The sequence below is a fragment of the Musca domestica genome, unplaced genomic scaffold, assembly GCF_030504385.1.
Source record: "Musca domestica strain aabys unplaced genomic scaffold, Musca_domestica.polishedcontigs.V.1.1 15, whole genome shotgun sequence".
Taxonomy (NCBI): Eukaryota; Metazoa; Arthropoda; class Insecta; order Diptera; family Muscidae; genus Musca; species Musca domestica.
The window spans coordinates 13,010-39,153 of NW_026712207.1; the positions used below are offsets into that span (position 1 = coordinate 13,010).

General features: G+C 32.8%; 1 protein-coding gene across 1 annotated transcript in view; it reads left to right on the forward strand.

Annotated features, from left to right (window-relative positions):
* Positions 1-1,804: 1,804 nt before the first annotated feature.
* LOC131801202 (calcium-binding protein E63-1-like) overlaps positions 1,805-26,144 on the forward strand; it is a gene marked incomplete at its 5' end in the record, with an annotated part of 78,624 nt that continues 54,284 nt past the window's right edge. The window contains one exon of the mRNA XM_059119438.1: positions 1,805-1,948. Within this exon, the coding sequence (XP_058975421.1) occupies positions 1,805-1,948 (144 nt within the window). The remainder of the gene's footprint in view (positions 1,949-26,144) is intronic.

The following is a 26,144-nucleotide window of genomic DNA, read 5'->3' on the forward strand; positions in this document are numbered from 1 at the left end:
AATCCACGTTTATTTGGTCCTTGAAAAAATATTCTTTAAAAAATCCACGTTCTTTTTGGCCCTTGAAAAAAATATTCTTTAAAAAAATCCACGTTTATTTGGTCCTTAAAAAAATATTCTTTAAAAAATCCACGTTTATTTGGTCCTTGAAAAAAATATTCTTTAAAAAATCCACGTTTATTTGGTCCTTGAAAAAATATTCTTTAAAAAATCCACGTTTATTTGGTCCTTGAAAAAATATTCTTTAAAAAATCCACGTTTATTTGGTCCTTGAAAAAATATTCTTTAAAAAATCCACGTTTATTTGGTCCTTGAAAAAATATTCTTTAAAAAATCCACGTTTATTTGGTCCTTGAAAAAATATTCTTTAAAAAATCCACGTTTATTTGGTCCTTGAAAAAATATTCTTTAAAAAATCCACGTTTATTTGGTCCTTGAAAAAAAATATTCTTTAAAAAATCCACGTTCTTTTTGGCCCTTGAAAAAAATATTCTTTAAAAAAATCCACGTTTATTGGTCCTTAAAAATATATTTTTTAAAAATCCTCGTTTATTGGGCTTTAAAAAATATTCTTTAAAAAATCCACGTTCTATTGGTCCTTGAAAAAAATAATCTTTAAAAAATCCACGTTTGTTTGGTCCTTGAAAAAAAATATTCTTTAAAAAATCCAAAAAGTATTCTTTAAAAATCCAAGTTTATGTAGTCCTTGAAAAAATATTTTAAAAAATCTGTTGGTCCTTGAGAAAATATTCTTAAAAAAACACGTTTAAAAAATCTGTGTTGGTCTTCGAAAAAATATCTTTAAAAATTCACTTTGGTTTCTCCTTTATTTATTTATTTTATTAATTCTTATTGTCCTTGAAAGATAATCTTCCATGATTTTGATTTTTACCCCCTCAAATATCTACCACATATTCCCTCTCCTCTTTCCAAAAAAAAAAAAAATTAAATGAAGTGTATCGACAATAAAGACACTATCGCCCGAAGTCAGCAACATCCTTTTTGTGTCATGAATGTGTGTAAATCGGAATCAGAAATACTCGAATGTTAACATAGAAATTTAATTAATCGTGTGTCAGCTGTACGAAAAATAAAAAAAATAAAATAATGGAAAATAAAAACAAAAAAAAAAATAAATAGAAAAATTATCCATGCAAGCAATACATATATATACAAATATATTAAGGACAATATACCCACTCTCACACAAACATTATGAAAAGGATTTTTTGAACGTTGATTTTTTAGAAAATGTTTTTCAAGGACCCACAGGCGTGTTTTTCCCCTTAAAATATTCAAACATTCAATATTTTATATTTTATAAAATAAAATCCATTTCATAGACGTTTGCTTGTCTTCCATTGAACCCCCCTGTTGCGTATGAGCAACATTGCTATTTCTAACGACGTAAATCATACGCCCTCATGCACACCATATTGCTGTTTGCTCTTCACACATTATCTGCAACAAAACATTCGGCGTAGTATATTATTATCCTTCATAAAAAAAATCTCATTTCAATTCTGCACCACACTGCGTATGCTCAACATTTATTGACCTAATAAATATTAATCATACCACAAAACAAGCTGTTTTATCTTATTTTCTTCATTGACACTTGCCTTTTAACCACAACAACATTTATTATTCATTTATTTTTTGTTGCTTTGTAAAACAAACACGTCCATGAAACGTCTATTAACAACAACAACAAAAAATGTTAACAGAAATTTGTTATTTTCCCAATTTTCTGTGTTTTGCTAATGTCCTTCTCCTTTTTATCTCCTCGTTTTTTCTTTTCTAGATCTACGCACAGCTTTTGATTTATTAGACAGAAATCGTGATGGCCGTGTTACAGCAAATGAACTCCAGTTTATGTTGAAAAATTTGGGCATAAATGTGCGAGATGAAATCATCAATGACCTGATTCGGGAGGCGAGTCATTCGGGTAAGTTTTTGAGGGTGGAATATTTTATTTAAACAGTTAATCGTGGGACCAATGGAATTTTTGTATTTTGCCTTTATTATTATTCAAATTTTAGAATATAAATGAGACTTAAAGCTGTCTATTTCAATACAATTTCATTTAAATATCGACGGCCCTTTCTATTATGCGTCAGCGAGAGAAATTTAATAATTTTTTAGACATTGTCCTGCCAAGGTTTCCTAAATTTGATATTTAAAATTCTAAATGGTAGTAGACACAATATTCAAGGACCCAGGCTTCGAAAAATTCCTCGCAATTATTGGTAATTTGAACGGCAAGCTGAATTTTTTGGGGGGTCTTGAAGGTAGCTTCCTATGATTTTTCTCATAGTCTGCATTCCAATATGTTTTTCATTATTAAATCAAGTATGCAATTCAAATTCATAGGTCCACTCTTTCTTGTGCCACAAGTGGTCATAACTGTCATAAAAGGTGGCATTGGCCCCGATTTTTCCTAATGTCGAACTTTCCAATGCTTCTACCGAATGTAAATTAAGTTGTTTTATACCTTCTTATATCTTGGCGTACAAGCTTTTAATATTAAAAGATTTTTTAATGACAAGATTTTATAAATAGCTCCCTTTTAGGGGTTGAACTTTTTCGATGAAAAATCACGTACCTCGTATAATCCGTCCATTTCCATTTGAAATCCATTTTAACCAAAGCCTTTACCAGGATCTCAAGTTTTTGTTCTATGAAGAAGGAAATGCCAAATTAAGGATTAAAAAAAAAAAACAATATTACTTTCTTAGAACAAGAATCCAGCTCTAGAATGTATTTTTTTTTTTTGAAGAATATTTGATTAGAGACTTTCTGATCAAAAAATATGGAATTGTGGAAGACATTCTTTCCTAGGTTAGTTTTTCTAAAATAACTTTTGGCTAGCAATCCAAAATTTTTAATATAACTTAAAAGTACTTACCGGCTGACTTTTTCTAATAATATTTTTCAAGTACGTCCCAACTTCCTTCCCCAAGAAAAGTGATTTTTAAAGGGCTGCTGGACATGAATATATTTTTTTTTTTTTTTTTTGGATATTTTTGAGGAACCAAAGATGTTAATTAAGTTTTTAGGACTTCCTGGCGAAAAATTGTATTTGTTGAAGGATTTCTAGAATATTATCCCAATATTTTTTTCAAAGGACAATCAACGTGGATTTTTTAAAGACTTTTTTCCAAGGACCAATCAACGTGGATTTTTTAAAGACTATTTTTTCCAAGGACCAATCAAAGTGGATTTTTTAAATAATATTTTTTTCGAGGACCAATCAACGAGGATTTTTAAAGAAAATATGAAAATGAAAACATGGATGGATTTCTTAAAAATATTTTTTTTTTTTCAAAGATCAATCATCGTGGATTTTTAAAGATTATTTTTTTGCAAGGATGAAAACATGAATGGATTTCTTAGAAATATTTAGAATATTTTTTCAAGGTCCACTTAACGCAGATTTCTAAAGAATATTTTTTTCCCAGGATGTAAAAACATTGATGGATTTCTTAAAAAATATTTTTCCCAAGAATGAAAACTTAGATGAATTTTTTAGTACATGTTTTTTCTAAGGATGAAAACATTGATGATTTTTTTTAAAGAATATTTTTTTCCAGGATTTTTAAAAAATATTTTTCAAGGATGTAAAAACATGTATGGATTTTATAAAAAAAATAGTTTTTCCAAGGATTTTCAAAGAACATTTTTTCCAAGGGTGAAAACATAGATGGATTTGTTGAAGGATATTTTTCCAAGAACCAATTAACGTGGATTTTTAAAAAATATTTTTTCCAAGGATGAAATCATGGATGGATATCTTAAAAAATATTTTTCCAAGGACCAATCAGTGCAGAATATTTTTATAAAGAATATTTTTTTCCAAGGATGAAGCGTGGATGGATTCCATAAAAAAATTGTTTTTCCAAGGAAAAAAGTTTTTCCAAGGACCAATCAAAGTGGATTTTTTAACAATATTTTTCAAGAAGGATTTTTCGGAAACTATATGTCTTTTTTAATCATTTAATAGTCTTTTGCTTGCCAGTATTGAAACCATGTTGCGTATAATCAATATTTTTAAAATTATATAAATCATACGTCCTCAGGAGTGCCAAAAATTGAATATTTTCCTTAGGATATTTTATAAAATCCTTGCAAGGAAAAATATTTTTTCGAAAGAGCAATCAACGTGAATTTTTAAAGAATATTTTTTCCAAGGATGAACACATGAATAGATTTCTTAAGGAATATTATTTCCAAACCAACATGGAGTTCTAAGAAATATATTTTACAAATCAACGTAGTTTTTTAAAGAATGGTTTTCTTAGAAAATATTTTTTCTCAGGGCCAATCAACGTTGATTTTGAAATAATATTTTTCCAAAGACCATTCAACGTAGATTTCCTAAAAATCAACGTGGATTTTTAAAAAATATATTTTTTCAAGAATGAATACATGGATGAATTACTTAAATAATATTGTTCCAAGGACAAATCAATGCGGATTTAAAAAAATATATTTTTCCGTGGTTGAAAACATGGATCATTTTTTTAAAGAATATATTCTCCAAAGACCAATCAACGCGGATTTTTAAAGAATATTTTTTCCAAGGATGACAACTTGAAGAGATTTCTTAAAAAATATTTTTTCCACGGTGCAATCAACGGGGATTTTTAAAAAATATTTTTTTTTTTGTGAACTAATAAACAAGGATTTTTCGGAAATATTTTTTTTTTAATCAAAGTGATTCTTTTAAAATATTTTTTTTAAGACTTATCAAAGTAATTTTTCATTCAAAACCTTTTTTCCGTAGGATAAAGGCATTTTATAGAATTTTGCTGGTCCATAAATGAAACCATGTTGCGTATAATCAATATTTTTGAAATTATATAAATCATACGTCCTCAAGAGTGGCAAAAATTTAATATTTTCGTAGGAATTTCTACAAAAATTTTAGATTTTTTAAAAATTCGTCTGAGGACAAAAAATTGTGGTTTTCTAAAAAAAAATTTATAAAAATCATAATTTAAAAAAAAATATTTTTTTTTGTGAAAAAATCTTCTTTTTGAGATTTTTTCAGAAAATATTTTAAAGACCTCTAGACCAAAAAATATATATTTTTTTTATTTTTTTGAAAATATATTTTAAAATATTTCCAATACAAAGTTTTTTTTAGATTTTTTAAGGAAAATATTGTTAAGTCTTATAGATTTTTAGTAAAATATTTTGAAGGACTTTTTGACAGGATCGTGGATTTTTCAAAACATTTTTGCAGAAATTTCTTTTCTTATAAAAACTCGAATTGAAAAAAATATATTCCTTCCTTTCGAGATTTTTTTTCAGAAAATATTTTTAAGATCTCAAGACGGAAAAATATATTTTTTTGTGAAAAAATATTTAAAAATAATTCCAATTGAGGATTTTTGATTTGATTTTTTAAGGAAATTATTGTCAAGGCATATTATGGATTATTAGTAAAATATTTTGAAGGACTTTTAGACAGGATCGTGTATTTTTCAGAACATTTCTGCAGGAATTTCTTTTTTTTTATAAAAAACCTAATTGAAAAAAATTAATTTTTTTTTGAAAAAAAAAAATCTTCCTTTTGAGATTTTTTTCTCAGAAAATATTTTTAAGACCTCTAGACCAAAAAATATTTTTTTTTTTTTTGTGAAAATATATTTTAAAATATTTCCAATACAAAGTTTTTTGGATTTTTAAGGAAAATATTGTTAAGCCTTATTATAGATTTTTAGTAAAATATTTTAAAGGACTTTTTGTCAGGATCGTGGATTTTTCAGAACATTTCTGCAAGGATATTTTGATTTTTTAAGGAAGGACTTTTTGACAGGATCGTGGATTTTTCAGAACATTTCTGCAGGAATTTCTTTTTTTATAAAAATCCTAATTGAAAAAAAAATCTTCATTTTGAGATTTTTTTTCAGAAAATATTTTTAAGACCTCTAGACCGAAAAATATATTTTTTTATTTTTATTATTTTTATTTTATTATTTTTAAGGAAAATATTGTTAAGGCATATTATGGGTTTTTAGTAAAATATTTTGAAGGACTTTTTGACAGGATCGGGGATTTTTCAGAACATCTCTGCAAGGAGTTCTTAGTCAAAAATCGTGTATTTTGGTTGTTTATTTATTTTTATTTATTTCACAATTTATCTATTTATTTATTAATTTTACTTACTTTTATTTACATATTATTATTATATTATTTTATTTATTTTCTAATATTCTTCATTAAAAAAAACATCTCTCTTTTTTATGATTTTTTTTACCATCAAAACTTGCCAGATTATTATAATAAAAAGTCGTTATTAAATTTGTTTTTCTTTTTGCATTATTGTTATTATTGCAGAGTTTTTTATTTTTCTTTCTTTAATTCTTAACATTTCATGGTGTCTGCATTCCAAACTTTATTAACATCGTAAAATGTGTTCTCATTGACTTCTGACTATGAAATGCCATATTGCAAAAAAAAAAAACTCAGCTCGCTTTCATTTCACATCAAAGCAGAACATTTTAATGGCATTTGTTTTGTTCGCTAGTGTTTCTATGGTTATGACTTAGCGGAGTAGTCAAACCAACTGTGTCAATAACACGTAGCTATGTCTACGGCTTTTTTTTTTTTTTTTTTTTTTTTGGTGTTTATGTTTTCTGGATTAAAACATTATTTTCGGATTTATAATATTTTGTTAACAAATATAAATTATTTTTTAAATCCATAGATTTTTCTAAATTATATGTTTTCCTATTTTTAACAAAGAAGTTAAAAAGTATCAGTGGATATGGCCGACAGATGTATACCCTCAGCCAATGTTCGATTATTTAAATATATTTCCACTTCTTTTATGAGTATACAAATTGTTGAGCCTCCATGGAGTACGATCCGAAGGAATGGGCCAATATTGTCCATTTCGCATCGGACCTACATAAATAGGATATAAATATTGCGACGTGCCAGGTTTGGACTATATTGTCTACTTCCTTCACTTTTTAGCAGATAAGTGATAATTTTTAGAAAAAGTTAAAATATGCCTGAGCTACCAGATATAGTCGATCGAAGTATTCAATTTTCATACTCCATCCAATACAGATAAAAATATTGGTATGGCCAAATTTACAAGAAAATCGAATATTTATATCCGACTTTATGCGAAATCATAAATTCCGATAAATTCCATTTTCACATCAGGTTCCTGGCTAAAATAAATATTTAGATATAGCAAGTTGTACAGAATCGCCGACTTGTTTCGCAATTTACGACAGACAAAAGTATTGAAAATTCTGGCCCTTTGTGGGTGAAGTACCAGAAAGGGTTCGCAGATATATATCATCCTCCGAACAGATCTTATGTTAGCAAAAAATATTTGAACTTTGAAGAGAATTGGATGCTTATTTCGTTTTCTTTCAGCGCTTTGTTTTTCAAAATCTTGAACCCTATATGGGGGAGGTACCAGGAGGAGTGGATCGATATATCCAATCTTCACAGCAGATCTTGTGTTGATAGAAATAATGGTATGTCTGAAATATGAGAATTTTATGATCGTTTTGGTTATTCCTCCTCCTTTGTGGGGAAGGTATCAGAAGGAATGGCCCGATCTCTACCATTTTTGTAACAGATCTTGTGTTGATAGAAATATTGAAATCTGCCAAGTCTGAATTTAATCGGAGTTTAGTTTCACGTTTTACGAGATTCATGTATATTCGAAATTTTGACCCTTTGTGGGGAAGGTACCAGGAGGAGTGGACCGATATATCCCATCTTCACAGCAGATCTAGTGTTAGTAAGAATAATGATATATGTAAAATTTGAAGAGAACCGGATGCTTATCTCAGATTTTATAATCAATTTGGTTATTCAAAATTTGGACCCTTTGTGGGGGAGGTACCAGAAGGTATGGCCCAATCTCTACCATCTTTACAATGTATCTTGTGTTGATGGAAATATTGAGATGTGCCAAGTCTGAATAGAATCGGGTGTAAATTTCGCATTGTATGAACTTCATGTATATTCAAAATTTTGAACCTTGGTGGGGGTGGAACCAGAAGGAGTAGACCGATATATCCCATCTCCACAGCAGATCTAGTGTTAGTAAAAATAATGGCATGTATGAAATATGAAGAGAATCGGATGCTTATTTCGGATTTTATAATCAATTTGGTTATTCGAAACTTTAACCCTTTGTGGGGGAGGTACCAGAAGGAATGGCCCGATCTCTACCATCTTTACAACAGATCTTGTGCTGATGGAAATACTGAGATGTGCCAAGTCCGAATGGAATCGGATATTAATTTCGCGTTGTATGAGCTTCATGTATATTCAAAATTTTTAACCTTTGTGGGGAAGGTACCAGAAGGAGTAGACCGATATATCCCTTCTCCACAGCAGATCTAGTGTTAGTAAAAATAATGGCATGTGTGAAATTTGAAGAGAACCGGATGCTTATTTCGGATTTTATAATCGTTTTGATTATTCAAAACTTTGACCCTTTGTGAGGGAGGTAGCAGAAGGAATAGTCCGATCTCTACCATCTTTACAACAGATCTTGTGCTGATGGAAATGTTGAGATTTGCCAAGTCTGAATTTAATCGGAGTTTAGTTTCACGTTTTACGAGATTCATGTATATTCAAAATGTTGACCCTTTGTGGGAGAAGTACCAGAATGAGTAGACCGACTTATCCCATCTTTACGGCAGTTTTTGTGTTAGTAAAAATAATCGGATGTGTGAAATATGAAAAGAACAGGATGCTTATTTTGGATTTTATATTGAGATGTGCCAAGTCTGAATAAAATCGGATATTAATTTCGCGTTTTAGGAGCTTCATGGATATTCTAAATTTTGACCCTTTGTTGAGGAGGTACCAAAAGGAGTGCACTGATATATTCCATTTTCACGCCAGATCTGGGGCTTATAAAAATATTGGAATGTGTGAAATTTGAAGACAATCGGACTCTTACATCACATTTTATAAGAGTAGTAATTATTTAAAATTTTCATCCTTTGTGGGGGAGGTACCAGAAGGAGTGGGTCGATATTGTCCATTTTCGCTCCAGACCTAGCATTGACGCATTTATAAGGATTTGCAAAGTTGGAGCAAAATCGGATTATCCTTTCTCTTTCTGTGCAAAAAATATATTTTTCGAAAATTTCGACCTTTTGTGGGGCAGATACCAGAAGGAGTGGACCGATATATTCCATCTTCACGCCAGTTCTGGGGGTTATAAAAATATTGGGATGTGTGAAATTTGAAGACAATCGGACTCTTACATCACATTTTATGAGGCTTGTAATTATTCAAAATTTTGACCCTTTGTGTGGCAGGTACCTGATGGAGTGGGCCGATATTGTCCATTTTCGCACATGACCTAGCACTGGCGAAAATATTAGGATTCGCAAAGTTAGAGCAAAATCTGATTATCCTTTCTCATTCTTTGCAAAAAATATATTTTTCGAAAATTTCGACCATTTGTGGGGAAGGTACCAGAAGGAGTGGACCCATATTGCCCATCTCCGAACTCGATCTAAGTTTGACAATAATATTATGATGTACCAAGTTTTGAGCGAATCGGATACTCCCATCGAGAGTTATCGTGCACAACAGCCAGCAGACAGCGAGACCGACAGACGGACGGAAATCTCTAGATCGACTCCAAATGTCCTGAAACGGATTTGGTCCAAAGACACCTAGGGTCTGAAACCTTTATTTCCACTAGGCACGTTTTGGCAGTATCAAATGATATACCCTCTGTTGCCATATGACTGAGGGTATAAAAATTAAAAACTTAGGTTTCGGAATGAGCCACCAATCCTCATCAGTTTCCTTGTTTTTTGCCTGGGATTTATTTAATTTTTAATTTAACTGATTTTTTTTTTTTTTTTTTTTTAATTTTAAAATATTCTTTAAACTTCCCACTTTAATATCTCCCTCCTATCCCCTCCCTATCTCGCCCGTATTAAACCGAATTAGCCAAACAATTTAAACACTCCAGCTAATTTTCTTCACTGAATTTTAATAAATTCTCCCTCCAATACCATGCTGGGCAAACATGCTTATCCACTCCTCCCTCCCTCCACTTTCCCTCCAGTTCTTTGTTGCCATTACGTCACTAATCTACATATGATTTGATCTATCCGTGCATGTGTTTATATATGTGTGTGTGTGTACATGTGTGTTTGTATTATTGGTCCCATTTGTAGTCGTCGTGTGTGGAAAATGTCTATCAAATGATTAACAATCATATAATCGGAAAACACTTGTCTGTCGTCTGCATTGACAAACATGTGAATGACGTGTTGAGAGAACAGACAACGACAACAACAACGACGAACCACCGAACACCCTGCTAAAAGTGTGCATTTTATATTTGTATACGCCTAACAAACTCAAACACAGACACATACATCTACATATTTCCTCATTTGATGACCCAGCGGATCCTCTATGAAAATTGGAATTTTATTAGAAGTTATGGGGTATTCCATGGAAATAAAAAATCAAACCAGAGATTAAAGAGCTTACAATGAGTACATGGAGGAAAAATCAATCTCTTATTTAAAAATAAGAGCTTTTTCGCCACTTCAAGCGTTTCGATATTTTTGTTGGAGATATTTTGCGGATAAAGGATATTCGAAAGATCTTCTATTTAAGGGAGACCTGTTTCGTGACTTCCATAAATATTATATATTCTGTAAATATAAGAGCTTTTGTTGATTTAGGTATTTTAAAGACATTTTATGCATGGGAGAACTTTTACATATTTTCTATTGATATTAGGGCTTTTGCGAGCTTTTCTCTTATATACGAATTTGTTCAAACTTTTCTATGATGGAAAAGCTCATAAGCTTTTTTACATAAGTGTTTTATAGGTTTTTTTGTAAAGAAAACTCCCACTCTCTCTTCGATGTATAGGAGAATTTTAATAGTGGTCAGATGGCCTTTCAAACATCTCTCAGACACCGAAGGTATTTTAAAGGCCTTTTATTTACAGAAGGCCTTCTACAGACACAAACTCTTTTAAAAGCAAAAGTTATCTTTCAAAAATTATCTACGCCTAGAAGACCTTTTAAGATTTTTGAGGGAGATCTTTAAGGAGACTTCTGTGGCCAGTAGACCTTTAAGGGATCTTCTGTGACTAGAAGACTTTTTAAGGTTTTACTCGAGAGAAGAGGAGCTTTAAAAAGTCTTCTGTGGCAGAAGAAATTTTTCAGGCTTTCTAGAGACAGAAGACATTTTAATGGTCTTCTATAGGCAGAAGACTCTCCAGAGACCCTTGAGAAACCTGTCGTAGCCCTTATGAAGATAGAAAATCATTTAGGAAACTTATGTGACCAAAATATCCTCTATTGATTGAAAGTCTTTTAAGGAAGACCACCAAAGTCCGCAAGGCCGGAACTCCAATTAAAAATCTTCAAATGTCAGTGTTTTATATGGCTAGAAGATTATACAAAGTTTTATACTGCCAAAATATCTTGTAAGACACTTATTCAAAGACTAAAATCCTTTAAAGGATATGTGGTATGAACCACTTTTTAAGGGATACTGTAGCCAAAAAAAAACTCGAATGCATTCTGAACACCAAAGGTCGTTTTTCTACTTGTCGATAGGATACCCTTTCATGGTCTACTTTGTATGGAAGACTCTCTCTTTCTCTCTCTCTCTCTCTCCCTCTCTCTCTCTCTCTCTCTCTCTCTCTCTCTCTCTCTCTCTGGTGAAAACTATCTAAAACTCCTTCCTCAGTGGAATACACCCTTATTTTTTTCACGCTTCCTCTCTGTTCCTCTCCGTAATTTTCTCCCTCTCTCTGTTGAAGAGCATCTAAAAACCTACATAAGGACCAAAATCTTCACAAAGTGGAAAACTTTTCAAATGTCTTTTCCCACAAACGGACACTTTAAAGGCCTTTTCTCTGTAGAAGACCTGCTAAAGCCATCCTGTCTAGAAGACTTTCTAAAGACCTTACTGCCTTATTAGATAACCTTCTCTTTTTTGGAAGACTATCTGAAGTTTTTCTCTCCGTGGAAGACCTCCTGGGGTTTTTCTCTGTGTTGAAGACCTTCTAAAAATGTAATCACTTTCCTTTGTAGACGACTTCGTAAAGGTCTTCTTTCTCTCTCTCCCTTGAAGACCTTCTCTACTTGTAGAAAACTCATCTATCTCTCTCTGTAAAAAATCCTCTTTTAAAGACCTTTTCTTCACTTTGTAGGAGACCTTCGAAGGGTATTTTCTTTCGCTCTCTCCCTCTTTTCCTTGAAGCCCTTCTCTCTCTCTCCATCTCTGTAAGAGACTCATCCATCTCTATCTCTCCCTACATAAAACCCTTTTTATACCCTCCACCATAGTATGGAGGGTATATTAAGTTTGTCATTCCGTTTGTAACACTTCGAAATATACATTTTAGACCCCACAAAGGATATATATTCTTGATCCGCATAAAATTCTATGTCGATTTACCAATGTCCGTCCGTTTGTCCGTCTGTGGAAATCACTCTAGCTTCCGAACGAAATGAAGTAAGTTGATAAAAATTTAGCCAAATGTGTATTATGTCTGCAGGACTTTTGGTATTGAAAATGGGCTATGTAAATCCACGTCTTCGTATAGCCCCCATATAACGGTACCCTCCGATATTCGGTATTTTGATGATTTTAGCGACAATATTTACCGGAATTGCTTCAAATTTAGTATTTGTGGTTCGTAATGGATACCACAGCTTAAGACAGAAAATCGGTCACGAAGGTCCACGTCTTCGTATAGCCCTCATATAACGATACCCTCCGATATTCGGTATTTTGATGATTTTATCGACATTATTTACCGGATTTGTTTCAAATTTGGTATTTGAAGTTCGTAATGGATACTACAGCATATGACAGGAGATTGTCTGTGTAAGTCCACGTCTTCGTATAGCCCCCATATAACGGTACCCCCAATATTCCGTATTTTGATGATTTTAGTGTCATTATTTACCGTAATTGTTTCAAATTTGGTATTTGTGGTTCGTAATGGATACCACAGCCTAAGACAGAAAATCGGTCATGAAGGTCCACGTCTTCGTATAGCCCCCATATAACGGTACCCTCCGATATTCGGTATTTTGATGATTTTAGCGACATTATTCACTGGAATTGTTTCAAATTTGGTATTTGAAGTTCGTAATGGATACTGCTGCATATGACAGGAGATTGTCTGTGCCGGTCCACGTCTTCGTATAGCCCCCATATAACGGAACCTCCCGATATTCGGTATTTTGATGATATTAGCGACAATATTTACCGGAATTATTTAAAATTTGGTATTTGAAGTTCGTAATGGATACTACAGCCTAAGACAGAAAATTGTATTTGCAGGTCCACGTATGGTACCTCCCTATATTCGGTATTTTACTTATTTTAGCTACATTATAAATAGATTTTTTTTTTTTCAAGTTAATCATTTTAATATTATAATAGCTTACGACAAAAGTTGCCTATGCAGGTCCACGTCGTCGTATATACCCTAATATACGGCTACATTCGGTATTTTTAAGATTTTAACAGAATTTTTAATGGATTTTATTTTTTATTTTGAAAATGGCTAAATTTGTACCAAATGCTGGAGGGTATTCAAAGTTCGACCCGGCCGAACTTACAACTTTTTTACTTGTTTGACGTCCTTTTCTTCACTTTGTAGACCTTCGAAGGGTTTTTTCTTCTTTGTCTCTCACTTTCTTAAAACCCTTTGCTTTTTCTCTCTGTATGAGAAACCGTGATGGCCTTCTTTCAAGAAAAGACCACCTTTGGGCCTTCCCAAGGGGCCTTTATATTTATCTCTTTGTTAAAGACTTCTTCAAGTTTTTTTCACCTGTAGGGACCTACTTAAGGTCTCCCGTCTATTGAAGAAATTCGACTGCCCTTCTTTTTATAAAAGACCTCATCTACAGAAGATCTTACAAATGTTTTCTTTTTTATAGAAAAATCGAAGAGGATCTTCTGTGTAGTTTTTGGACTCCTTAACTTGAAATATTCCCCAAGCTTTTCCCCTAACTACCTGTGGTAGGACATCTATGATTTGTCATGGTAAAAAGGTGATAACGGTCCCCTTGCTTGCGGCGAAGAAAATATGTACATGTGTACGTACGTATATTTGTATATGGTAGGGTGTGTGTATTGCGTTAAATTCCCATTACACCAAAGACAAATGGGGGAGATATATGTTGTTGTTGTTGTTGGCGTTTTGGAAAATAGTTTTTTACCAGCGTTGCCATATGACAAGTACTTTTTTTATGGCAATATGTAATTTGATATTTGGACCAGACAGATGAGAGATTAATTAAATAATTTAGAATTTCCTTGACGAACCTTGAATAATAGTTTTCAAATTTTATATAAAATCAAAATTATGTATTTTAAAAAATATCAAATATTGTTAACAAAAGTTATGTGTTACTTTTTTATGCATTTAATTTTTATTTTTTTTTTTTTTTTTATTTATTTATATATTTATTTATTTTTTTTTTTTTTTTTGATTCATTTTTTATTTTGAACTTTTTATTGACTTTAATTATTGATTTTTTTTTTAATAAAACCTTTTAGACCTCCTTTTTTGATTCGAAAAATTTCGACATTTTTGGTAATAAAAATACACAAAATATGGCAACATTTGCTCTCAGTGCACTACTGCTCCGATGTGGATGATAGTAGACAACCTAACCCATTCTCTTTTCCTTTCCATATCCAACCAATCCCTATCCTATCTCTAATGGCAGCAGTAAATATTGATATTTTATTGAGGATGATGTTGGACTAAAAAGCGTTTCCCTCTACCCCTGGATATCCTCTCATCACCCCATACGTAACACAATGACAGTGTTGATAACACCTAAATGTATAATAAGTTGCTTGTTGACAAAAATTGATGTTGTTGCCGTGTGGTGGTGTTGGAGAGGAGGTGCTCGTGCTCCTGCTGCCAACTGTTGATAATGTGTACGGCTGCTAACAATGCAAGTCGTTGACTGTACAGATGACATTTATTGTTGCTTGGTGGTACTGGGACCCACATACACTAGCATATGTGTGTTGAGACTATTGTGCGGGACATGTTAGGAACATGACATTTAACAAAGTAATATTCCAGCTGCATGGCAACTAAAACATTCATATCAATTTATTCATTGATTAACAAGGGGGGGAGGGCTTTCATATCAGATAGTGGCTGTTAGGATGGAAATAAGTATCGTGTTTTGCAATTGAAATTACATTTAATGAGAATGTAGATAGTTTTATATGATCACAGGGGTGTCAATATGAAAACTAATAAAAAAAAAATATAAAATCCAGGATTTTTATGAGTTCTTGAAAAATATTCTTAAAAAAATCCAGGATTTTTATGAGCTCTTGAAAAATATTCTTAAAAAAATCCAGGATTTTTATGAATCCTTGAAAAAATATTCTTTAAAAAATCCACGTTCCTTTTAATCCTTGAAAAAATATTCTTTAAAAAATCCACGTTCCTTTTAATCCTTGAAAAAATATTCTTTAAAAAATCCACGTTCCTTTTAATCCTTGAAAAAATATTCTTTAAAAAATCCACGTTCCTTTTAATCCTTGAAAAAATATTCTTTAAAAAATCCACGTTCCTTTTAATCCTTGAAAAATTATTCTTTAAAAAATCCACTTTCCTTTTAATCCTTGAAAAATTATTCTTTAAAAAATCCACGTTCCTTTTAATCCTTGAAAAATTATTCTTTAAAAAATCCACGTTCCTTTTAATCCTTGAAAAATTATTCTTTAAAAAATCCACGTTCCTTTTAATCCTTGAAAAATTATTCTTTAAAAAATCCACGTTCCTTTTAATCCTTGAAAAAATATTCTTTAAAAAATCCACGTTCCTTTTAATCCTTGAAAAAATATTCTTTAAAAAATCCACGTTCCTTTTAATCCTTGAAAAAATTTTCTTTAAAAAATCCACGTTCCTTTTAATCCTTGAAAAAATATTCTTTAAAAAATCCACGTTCCTTTTAATCCTTGAAAAAATATTCTTTAAAAAATCCACGTTCCTTTTAATCCTTGAAAAAATATTATTTAAAAAATCCACGTTCCTTTTAATCCTTGAAAAAATATTCTTTAAAAAATCCACGTTCCTTTTAATCCTTGAAAAAATATTCTTTAAAAAATCCACGTTCCTTTTAATCCTTGAAAAAATATTCTTTAAAAAATCCACGTTCCTTTTAATCCTTGAAAAAATATTCTTTAAAAAATCCACGTTCCTTTTAATCCTTGAAAAAATTTTCTTTAAAAAATCCACGTTCCTTTTAATCCTTGAAAAAATATTCTTTAAAAAATCCACGTTCCTTTTAATCCTTGAAAAAATATTCTTTAAAAAATCCACGTTCCTTTTAATCCTTGAAAAAATATTCTTTAAAAAATCCACGTTCCTTTTAATCCTTGAAAAAATATTCTTTAAAAAATCCACGTTCCTTTTAATCCTTGAAAAAATATTCTTTAAAAAATCCACGTTCCTTTTAATCCTTGAAAAAATATTCTTTAAAAAATCCACGTTTATTGGTCTTCGGGTCCTTGAAAAAATATTCTTTAAAAAATCCACGTTTATTGGTCTTCGGGTCCTTGAAAAAATATTCTTTAAAAAATCCACGTTTATTGGTCTTCGGGTCCTTGAACAAATATTCTTAAAAAAATCCACGTTCCTTTTAATCCTTGAAAAAATATTCTTTAAAAAATCCACGTTCGTTTTAATCCTCGAAAAAAATATTCTTTAAAAAATCCACGTTCGTTTTAATCCTTGAAAAAATATTCTTTAAAAAATCCACGTTCGTTTTAATCCTTGAAAAAATATTCTTTAAAAAATCCACGTTCGTTTTAATCCTTGAAAAAATATTCTTTAAAAAATCCACGTTCGTTTTAATCCTTGAAAGAATATTCTTTAAAAAATCCACGTTCCTTTTAATCCTTGAAAAATATTCTTTAAAAAATCCACGTTCCTTTTAATCCTTGAAAAAATGTTCTTTAAAAAATCCACGTTCCTTTTTATCCTTGAAAAAAAATATTCTTTAAAAAATCCACGTTCCTTTTATTCCTTGAAAAAATATTCTTTAAAAAATACACGTTCCTTTTAACCCTTGAAAAAATATTCTTTAAGAAATCCACGTTCCTTTTGGTTCTTGAAAAAAATATTCTTTAAAAAATCCACGTTCCTTTTAATCGTTGAAAAAATATTCTTTAAAAAATCCACGTTCCTTTTAATCCTTGAAAAAATATTCTTTAAAAAATCCACGTTTATTGGTCCTTGAAAAAATATTCTTTAAAAAATCCACATTCCTTTTGGTCCTTGAAAAAATATTCTTTAAAAAACCCCCATGTTCCTCTTGGTCCTTGAAAAAATATTCTTTAAAAAACCCCCATGTTCCTCTTGGTCCTTGAAAAAATATTCTTTAAAAAATCCACGTTCCTTTTGGTGCTTGAAAAAAATATTCTTTAAAAAATCCACGTTTCCTTTTGGTCCTTGAAAAAATATTCTTTAAAAAATCCACGTTTCCTTTTGGTCCTTGAAAAAATATTCTTTAAAAAATCCACGTTTCTTGGTCCTTGAAAAAACACTCTTTAAAAAGTCCACTTTCCTTTTGGTCCTTGAAAAAATACTCTTTAAAAAGTCCCCTTTCCTTTTTGTCCTTGAAAAAATATTCTTTAAAAAATCCACGTTCCTTTTGGTCCTTGAAAAAATATTCTTTAAAAACCCACCTTCCTTTTTGTTCGCGAAAAAAAGGCATTGCATAATTAAATACCTATGGTAGTCCAATAATTACTTCCTTAAAGAAACTAAAAAGCATTTCCACAAAAAAGTCATGCTAGCTACCAATTAAAACCTTTCCCGGGGCTCATGTAATTTTCATAACGAAATTTGAATATTTTATAACTCACTTATAAAATATTCCCAATTTCATCATAAAAATTACAATGTTGCACGTAATTTTTATATGAAAAAAATGTTGGTATTTAAGCCTTAATGGCCAACAAGAAAGAGCCTGACTGCCCGGCTGCCAGCCGCTCAATGACATTATTAACAACGAACGATGTTGGTAGCCAATGTCGCCCATTTATTTAATTTTTCTTCTTTTGCGTATTTACTTTTTGATACAAACATATTGATTACTTTTCGCCTTGTCGTCAAATGTCCTTGTCCTTGTCCGGCCAGCTGACTGACTGCCTGGCTGGCTGGCCGGCTGACTTGCCAAATAAACCACCACGATGACCAGCTCCGCACTCGCATCGCTCCGATGGCACATTATGTGAAAGTGTGTTTTTTGTTGTCAACCAGCCCACTTGCCACAGGAAGAGTCAATTGCTATTCAATACCATATTTTCCGGATAGGATTTCATTTATGGCTTTTTATGTCCTTGAGATTGAGATTTTAAAGGACAATTTAAAACAACAGCGGAGAAAATATGTTTCGTAAAGTGATTTAAGTTTATCTCTTTAAGAGATTATTTGGTGATATAATCATTGAAGATACACATCATGAAGAGAAATATGGAGCGTATGAGTGCTGACAACAATCATACGCCACCTAAGAATCATTTATATTTTTTATTTATTTATATTTAATTTCATTTCTTAAAATTATTTTTAAGAGGTCAGCTATAAACGCTGTTACAACAGCGAAGCAGATCCACTAACTACGAAGCAGATCCACTAATTGCATTTGTTTACGAATTATAAGATCCACATGAAATGTCAAATACTTTTGTTTTCCTTTTTGATTTACTTCTCTGTCATACTTACCTCTACTCTATACTTCAATAAAGTTACATGAATTCAAACCGCCGTGGCTCGTGTTTGCTTTTCTCTCCCTCGTGTTTTAATAGGTTATGGGCCCAGTCCCACGCAGAGAAAGCAAATTAAATAAGTGAAAAACTTATAGTGTGACTCGGAGTGAAGTCAGTTTAAAAAAAATTTTGTGAACAATTAATTGGAAAACAATTAAAATAATAATAAAGTCGAAATGGCCGGTGTCGTGCGTATAGAGCCGTTAAACGCGGAAAATTATGATACGTGGAAAATGCAAATGCGTGCAATTTTAATAAAAAATGATTTGTGGTCATATGTCGACGAAAGTGCTAAGTGTCCAACGGAGACTGCTGAGGCAGAGAAATGGTCAAAGCAGGATCAGAAAGCGGCAGCAGATATTATGCTTGCCATGAGCCCAACAGAGTTAGGTTTGATTGCAGAGTGCCACACGGCAAGACAAATGTGGTTACGATTAGAATCAACCTACCAATCGAAAGGCCCCGCCAGAAAGGCTACACTATTAAAGCGAGTGGCGCTATCAAGAATGCGCGAGAGTGAAAATGTGCGTGCTCATTTAAATGACTTTTTTGATGCAGTAGCCAAACTAAAAGAAATTGGTGTCCCTATTGGTGACGAGCTTTTGGCAATTCTACTTTTGTATAGTCTTCCAGACTCATATGAAACTTTTCGGTGTGCGGTGGAAACGCGTGACGAATTACCAAAACCAGAAATTCTCCGTGTTAAAATTATTGAAGAATCCGAATCGAGAAAATCAAAAGAAGACAATAAAGATCAGTGTAATGCGTTATATGCAAAGAAAGAGCAACAACAAAAATCGCGACAACAGAGAATGAAACAAAATAGTGGTGGTTGCTTCAAGTGTGGTAGAAATGGACATTACGCGAGAAACTGCAAAGCAAAAAATAAAAACTCTCAGACAGTGCAGAATGCTGAAGAGAACAGCAATAAAAAATCGAATGTTTGTTTTACAACAACAGAAACAGTGTTTTTGTGTCCCGACGGTAATACGAGGTGGTGCTTAGACAGTGGCTGCACATCACATATGAGTGTAAATAAAAACTATTTTAAAGCGATGTGTACAGTGGACCAAACACTAAATCTAGCGAATAATAATTCGACAAAAATAAATGGTATTGGAAATGTAGAGATAACAGTGCATGGCCGCGGAAACGATACGGACGTACAATTAAAAGACGTGTTATATGTATCGGACTTACGTACCAATTTATTATCAGTATCTAAAATAACAGACAGTGGTTATGAAGTTAAATTCGGGAAAACCGGTGCGATAGTTACAGATAAAAATAATAAAGTGTGTTTACGTGCGGAAAGAATAGGAAATTTATATTACATGCAAAATTATGAGAATACAGCGAATTTTATAGAGCCTCGAAATGAACTTGATATGTGGCACTATAAAATGGGACATTTAAATGAAAGAGACTTGAAAGATATGGCGAAAAGTAAAAATATCTATGGACTAAATTTTAAACCAGACCTTAAATTGTCGACTTGTGAAGTGTGCATAAGCCAAAAACAAACCCGATCTGTTTTTCCTAAGAAAAGTGGCGATAGATGCAGCGAATTACTCGAGATTGTTCATAGTGATGTATGCGGACCGATGAGGTGTCAATCTAATTCCGGAGCGAAATATTTCGTAACATTTATTGACGAAAAATCTCGATATTGTGAAGTGTTCTTTTTAAAGAAAAAATCAGATGTATTTTCAGCTTTCGTAAAATATAAAGCTTCCGCAGAAAACTTTACGGGTAAAAAGATAAAGGCGCTTCAATCGGACAATGGTCGTGAATATTGTAACAATGAATTTGATTCTTATTTGGTGAAAAATGGTATAAAACGTCGGTTGACCACTCCCCACACGCCACAACAAAACGGGATGGCTGAACGTAAAAATAGGACTCTCGTCGAGATGTCACGCTGTATGATGAGTCATGCCGGGTCGCCCCCGTCGTTTTGGGCTGAAGCCATAAATACCGCGTGTTATATAAGAAATCGTTGTGTTACAAAGACTAATGGTGAAATACCATATAATCTGTGGACAAATAAAAAGCCAACAGTGATGCATTTTAAAGTATTCGGTTGTAAAGGCTACGTGTTGAATAAAAATCCATCGAAAGGGAAATTTGAATCCCGATCAGAACTGTGTACATTTGTTGGATATTCATCAGAATCAAAAGCCTACCGAATGTGGTGTCAAAGAAAAAGAGACGTAATAATAAGTCGTGACGTTAAATTTATAAATGAAAGCGGATTTAATGACACATATACAGACTTTTTTGATGTCGATGGTGAAAAACGCATAGAAATTGAATGTCCAAACCAAATCGTGGAACCGGAAAATAACGTCGTTAATAATGAAATGGAGAGCGAATCCGAAGCTGAGGAAGAAGTTGTCGAGTGTGTAGACAACGAAAAAGACGACAGACGCGGCAGAGGACGTCCAAGACTGAGAAAATTGGGACTTCGCGGACGCCCCAAAAAACTGTTCCAGCCAGCAAGTACTTCGAAAAGCGATACAGAAGACGAGGACGGAAATCCATCTACAAGTCAGTCGGGAGAAGAAAGTTTTGAAGAATGCGAATTGGCATATCTATCAATAGTTGCAGACCCTATTACTCTAAGTGAGACCAGAGAAGCACAAAATTCATCGGATTGGAGAGCAGCAATTGAGGACGAGTATTTAGCCCAAATCAAGAACAATACGTGGGAAATCGTCGAGCGCCCCAACCAAAGGCAAATAATTGATAGCAGACTAGTCTTCCGAACTAAAGATGACGGAACAACCGCAGGCAAGAAAAAGGTTCGTCTAGTGGCAAAAGGCTATTCCCAACGTCCAGGTGAAGATTTTCACGAGACCTACTCACCTGTAGCACGTTATTCTTCCATCAGAATGCTGACAGCATTAGCAGCGGAATTTGATATGGAGATCCATCAAATGGACGTCGTAACAGCATATTTAAACGGCAAATTAGAAGAAAATGTTTACATGAAAATCCCTGAGCAGTTGATGCCAATATTGACTAAGTTGAAATCCGGTAAGTCTATTGGTACAAATCAAATTATTAAACATGACCGAAACGTCGAAGAGACAGCAGATAGATGGCTGCAGGCAATGAAAAATGCAAAAGATCCTGTGTGTCTTCTAAAGAAGGCATTGTACGGCCTGCGTCAGTCCGGTCTAATGTGGTATTACAGATTAACAAAGAAGTTAAAACAACTGGGTCTTAACCCAACAAAGCAAGATCCATGTTTATTTTCGAGGCAAGAAGGTGAAAGAATTATCATACTTTCCATATATGTAGATGACTTGCTATTAGCCTCGAATGTTCCGGAGTGGATAAGAGACATAAAGTTATCCTTTTCACAATCATTTGATATGAAAGATATTGGTCCAGTGAAGCGTTGCTTAGGCATTGACTTCCAGCAAAAACTTAAGTCAAAGCAAGTGTTCCTGTCGCAACGAAATTATGCAGAATTAATTTTGGATCGTTTTGGTATGGCCGAATGTAAATCAGCATGGACTCCTATGGAAGCAAATTGTAAGCTGTCTATACCAGCGATGAAGGACGAAGGTATAATGTCGAAATTTCCATATCAACGATTAATAGGCGCGCTGATGTACCTCGCAGTTACAACAAGGCCCGACATTGCTTACGCCGTAAATTTCATGAGCCAATTTAATTCCAACTACAATCAGGAACACTGGAAATCAGCCAAAAGAATCTTGCGTTACATACGTGGAACCCTCGATTATGGATTGTTATTTACAAAGACCAACACTGAGCTTTATGGTGTTGTTGACGCAGATTGGGGTGGGAATATGACAGATCGCCGTTCATATTCCGGTTACGCTTTCATACTTGGAGGCAGCGCCATAAGTTGGGAGGCGCGCAAGCAGAAAACTGTTTCTCTTTCGAGTACAGAAGCAGAGTACATTGCCGTAGCAGAGGCAACGAAGGAGGCCCTTTACCTGAAAAATATACTCAACGATATAGGTATCTACAACGAGAATGTTACCCTGTTTAACGACAGTCAGAGCGCACAAAAGCTAATTCGGAATTGTGGATATAGTGCACGGACCAAACATATCGACATCCGTCACCATTTTGTACGCGATTGTCTACGAAACAATGATATTACTCTAGAATATATTTCAACGGATAACATGCCAGCCGACATGTTAACAAAAGGACTCAACAAGAACAAACATCAATATTGTTCGGTTAACCTGGGGTTAACATCACATCATCTACTAACCAGTAGTGCATCTACTTCGAGGGGAGGTGTTACAACAGCGAAGCAGATCCACTAACTACGAAGCAGATCCACTAATTGCATTTGTTTACGAATTATAAGATCCACATGAAATGTCAAATACTTTTGTTTTCCTTTTTGATTTACTTCTCTGTCATACTTACCTCTACTCTATACTTCAATAAAGTTACATGAATTCAAACCGCCGTGGCTCGTGTTTGCTTTTCTCTCCCTCGTGTTTTAATAAACGCGAAATTTGTAGGAATATTTTTTTCAAAGACCAGAATGAACGTAGATTTTTAAAAGAATATTTTTTAAAGGATCAAACAGAACGTGGATTTTTTAAAAATATTTTTAAGGATCAAAAGGAACGTGTATTTTTTTAAAATATTTTTTCAAGGATCAAAAGTAACGTGGATTTTTTTAAATGAATATTTTTTTAAGGATCAAAAGGAAAGTGGATTTTTTAAAAATATTTTTTCAGGGATAAAAAGTAACGTGGATTTTTTTAAATGAATATTTTTTTAAGGATCAAAAGGAAAGTGGATTTTTTAAAAATATTTTTTCAGGGATAAAAAGTAACGTGGATTTTTTTAAAATAATATTTTTTCCAGGATAAAAAGTAACGTGGATTTTTTAAAAGAATATTTTTTTAAGGATCAAAAGGAACGTGGATTTTTTAAAAAAAAAATTTTTCAAGGATCAAAAGGAAAGTGGATTTTTAAAAATATTTTTTCAAGGATCAAAAGGAAAGTGGATTTTTAAAAATATTTTTTCAAGGATCAAAAGGAATTTGAATTTTTTAAAAAAAATATTTTTTCAAGGATCAGAAGGAACCTGGATTTTTTAGAAATATTTTTTCGAGGATCAAAAGGGACGTGGATTTTTAAAAGAATATTTTTTCAAGGATCAAAAGGAACGTGGATTTTTTTCAAAATATTTTTTCAAGGATCAAAAGGAACGTGGATTTTTTAAAAATATTTTTTCAAGGATTAAAAGGAACGTGGATTTTTTAAAAATATTTTTTTAGGATCAAAAGGAACGTGGATTTGTTAAAAATATTTTTTCGAGGATCAAAAGGAACCTGAATTTTTTTTTTAAATATTTTTTCAAGGATCAAAATGAACCTGGATTTTTTTAAAAAATTTTTTGAGGATCAAAAGGATCGTGGATTTTTTTAAAAATGAACCTGGATTTTTTAAAAAAATTTTTTGAGGATCAAAAGGATCGTGGATTTTTTTAAAAATATTTTTTCGAGGATCAAAAGGAACCTGGATTTTTTAAAAATATTTTTTCGAAGATCAAAAGGAACCTGAATTTTTTTAAAATATTTTTTCGAGGATCAAAAGTGCCGATCTCTACACCGCAAAAGAAAGAAAAGACTCAAAAGAGCTAAAGAGTTGCTTCGCTTGGCCGAAAGTGGTGAACTACCGAATTTTGCTTTCTCCGATGAGAAAACATTCACCGAATATTTTTTTATGTTATGGGGGGAACCTGAAGGAAAGAACCGATATTGTCCCTCTCCGAATTCGATCTAAGTTTGATAAAAATAAGTTTGGACTAACTCAGATACTTCCTTCGAGAGTTATCGTGAGCACCAGCCAGACAGAGAGACATATGGAAGGAAGGACGGAGGGACAGACATACAGAAAGAAGGACGGAAAACAGTTACTTCGACGAGGCAGGTTTTGGTCGTATCAAATGATATATACCTATATACTCTCTAGCCATATGGCTGAAGATATGAAAAGGTATAGATTGGCACAACTGTATCATAAAATACTTATAGAACCACCCCCCTCCTATGGCGTACACGTATTGTCACAACTCATACGCCACCTGTACATCAATGTCTCGTTTTATATTCTGATCTCTCTTTCATTTACTCTTCTCCGCCAAAAAAACGTCTCCTTTATCCCCTACTTCAATTTCAGGATTTTCTACTAAATCCTTGTTATTGGACACGCTAACAGCCATTGTTGCTTAACGCTAAGCCTCACGTTTGGAGATTTGTGGTTGTGTTATCTGTTTAAAATTGAAATTCCTGTAAATGCGCCGGTTTTTTTGCCTCCTGAAAATACCGAACGAAAAGGAAAGAAAAAAATCCAAACCTTTTTTTGCCACAAGGAATGCAGCTTCAATAACTTGATGCAATGGCATAGAACGAAGTGACAGGCTACTGTATGGGAAAAACTGCAAAGGAAAACAAAAAGAAAACTTGTGAATGCCAGTATGCACTTTTTGAGCACGTTCGGAGCAAATACTGGATATAGGAAACAGTTTTCCAACCTCATTTTTCCATTGCCTTTATTTGGTTGATATAGAGGTTAATACTCCGGGTACTCAACTGAATGTCGTTGCTTCTATTTTTTTTTTTTTTTTTTTTTTTTTTTTGGAAAAACCCCACTGAACATGTTTCAGCATGTCTAGCATTTTCTTCCAAATCTACATATGAAATTGGCAAAGCTTTGTATGCTCACACAAAGACTATTACAGGCTCCAACTAAAAGCCCCGAATGACGTTGATTTTGTATTGGAGGTTTTTTTTTTTTTGGTTGTCTGTAAGACCCCTACCATGTCCTAAGTAGGGTTGAGTGTCGAATGTCACGTTCCCTGGTTTATCATGTTGTTGTTGTGATGGTACTAAAACAACAACATAATAAAAATTGTAACGCATGATGTTGTTGTGTTCGCAATTTTTTCCGAAGTAGTTGTTGTTGTTTTTGTTTGCCTTTCAATTACATTTACATACGCATGATGCCGCCGCACACTTGCACCGATATTTATCGGCAGGATTTTCTTATGCAAAGACGACGATGGCGGCGGCATTGCCATCATTTGGTTGTGTAACGTTGATATGGTCAACCAACCAAACAGCCAGCCAGCCAGCTACTTAGATACTAATTGTGCATGTATGTGTTTTGCGAGTGTGTGTGTATGTGTCTGTTCGTGTCTGACAGACCATAAATGTTGTCATTGGTTTACATAGCTGCACGCTTCGCCAACATTTGATGTGAGTTCAATAGGTTTTTCCATTGAACTTTTATTACAGCTTTGATTGAGACACGCGTGCAAA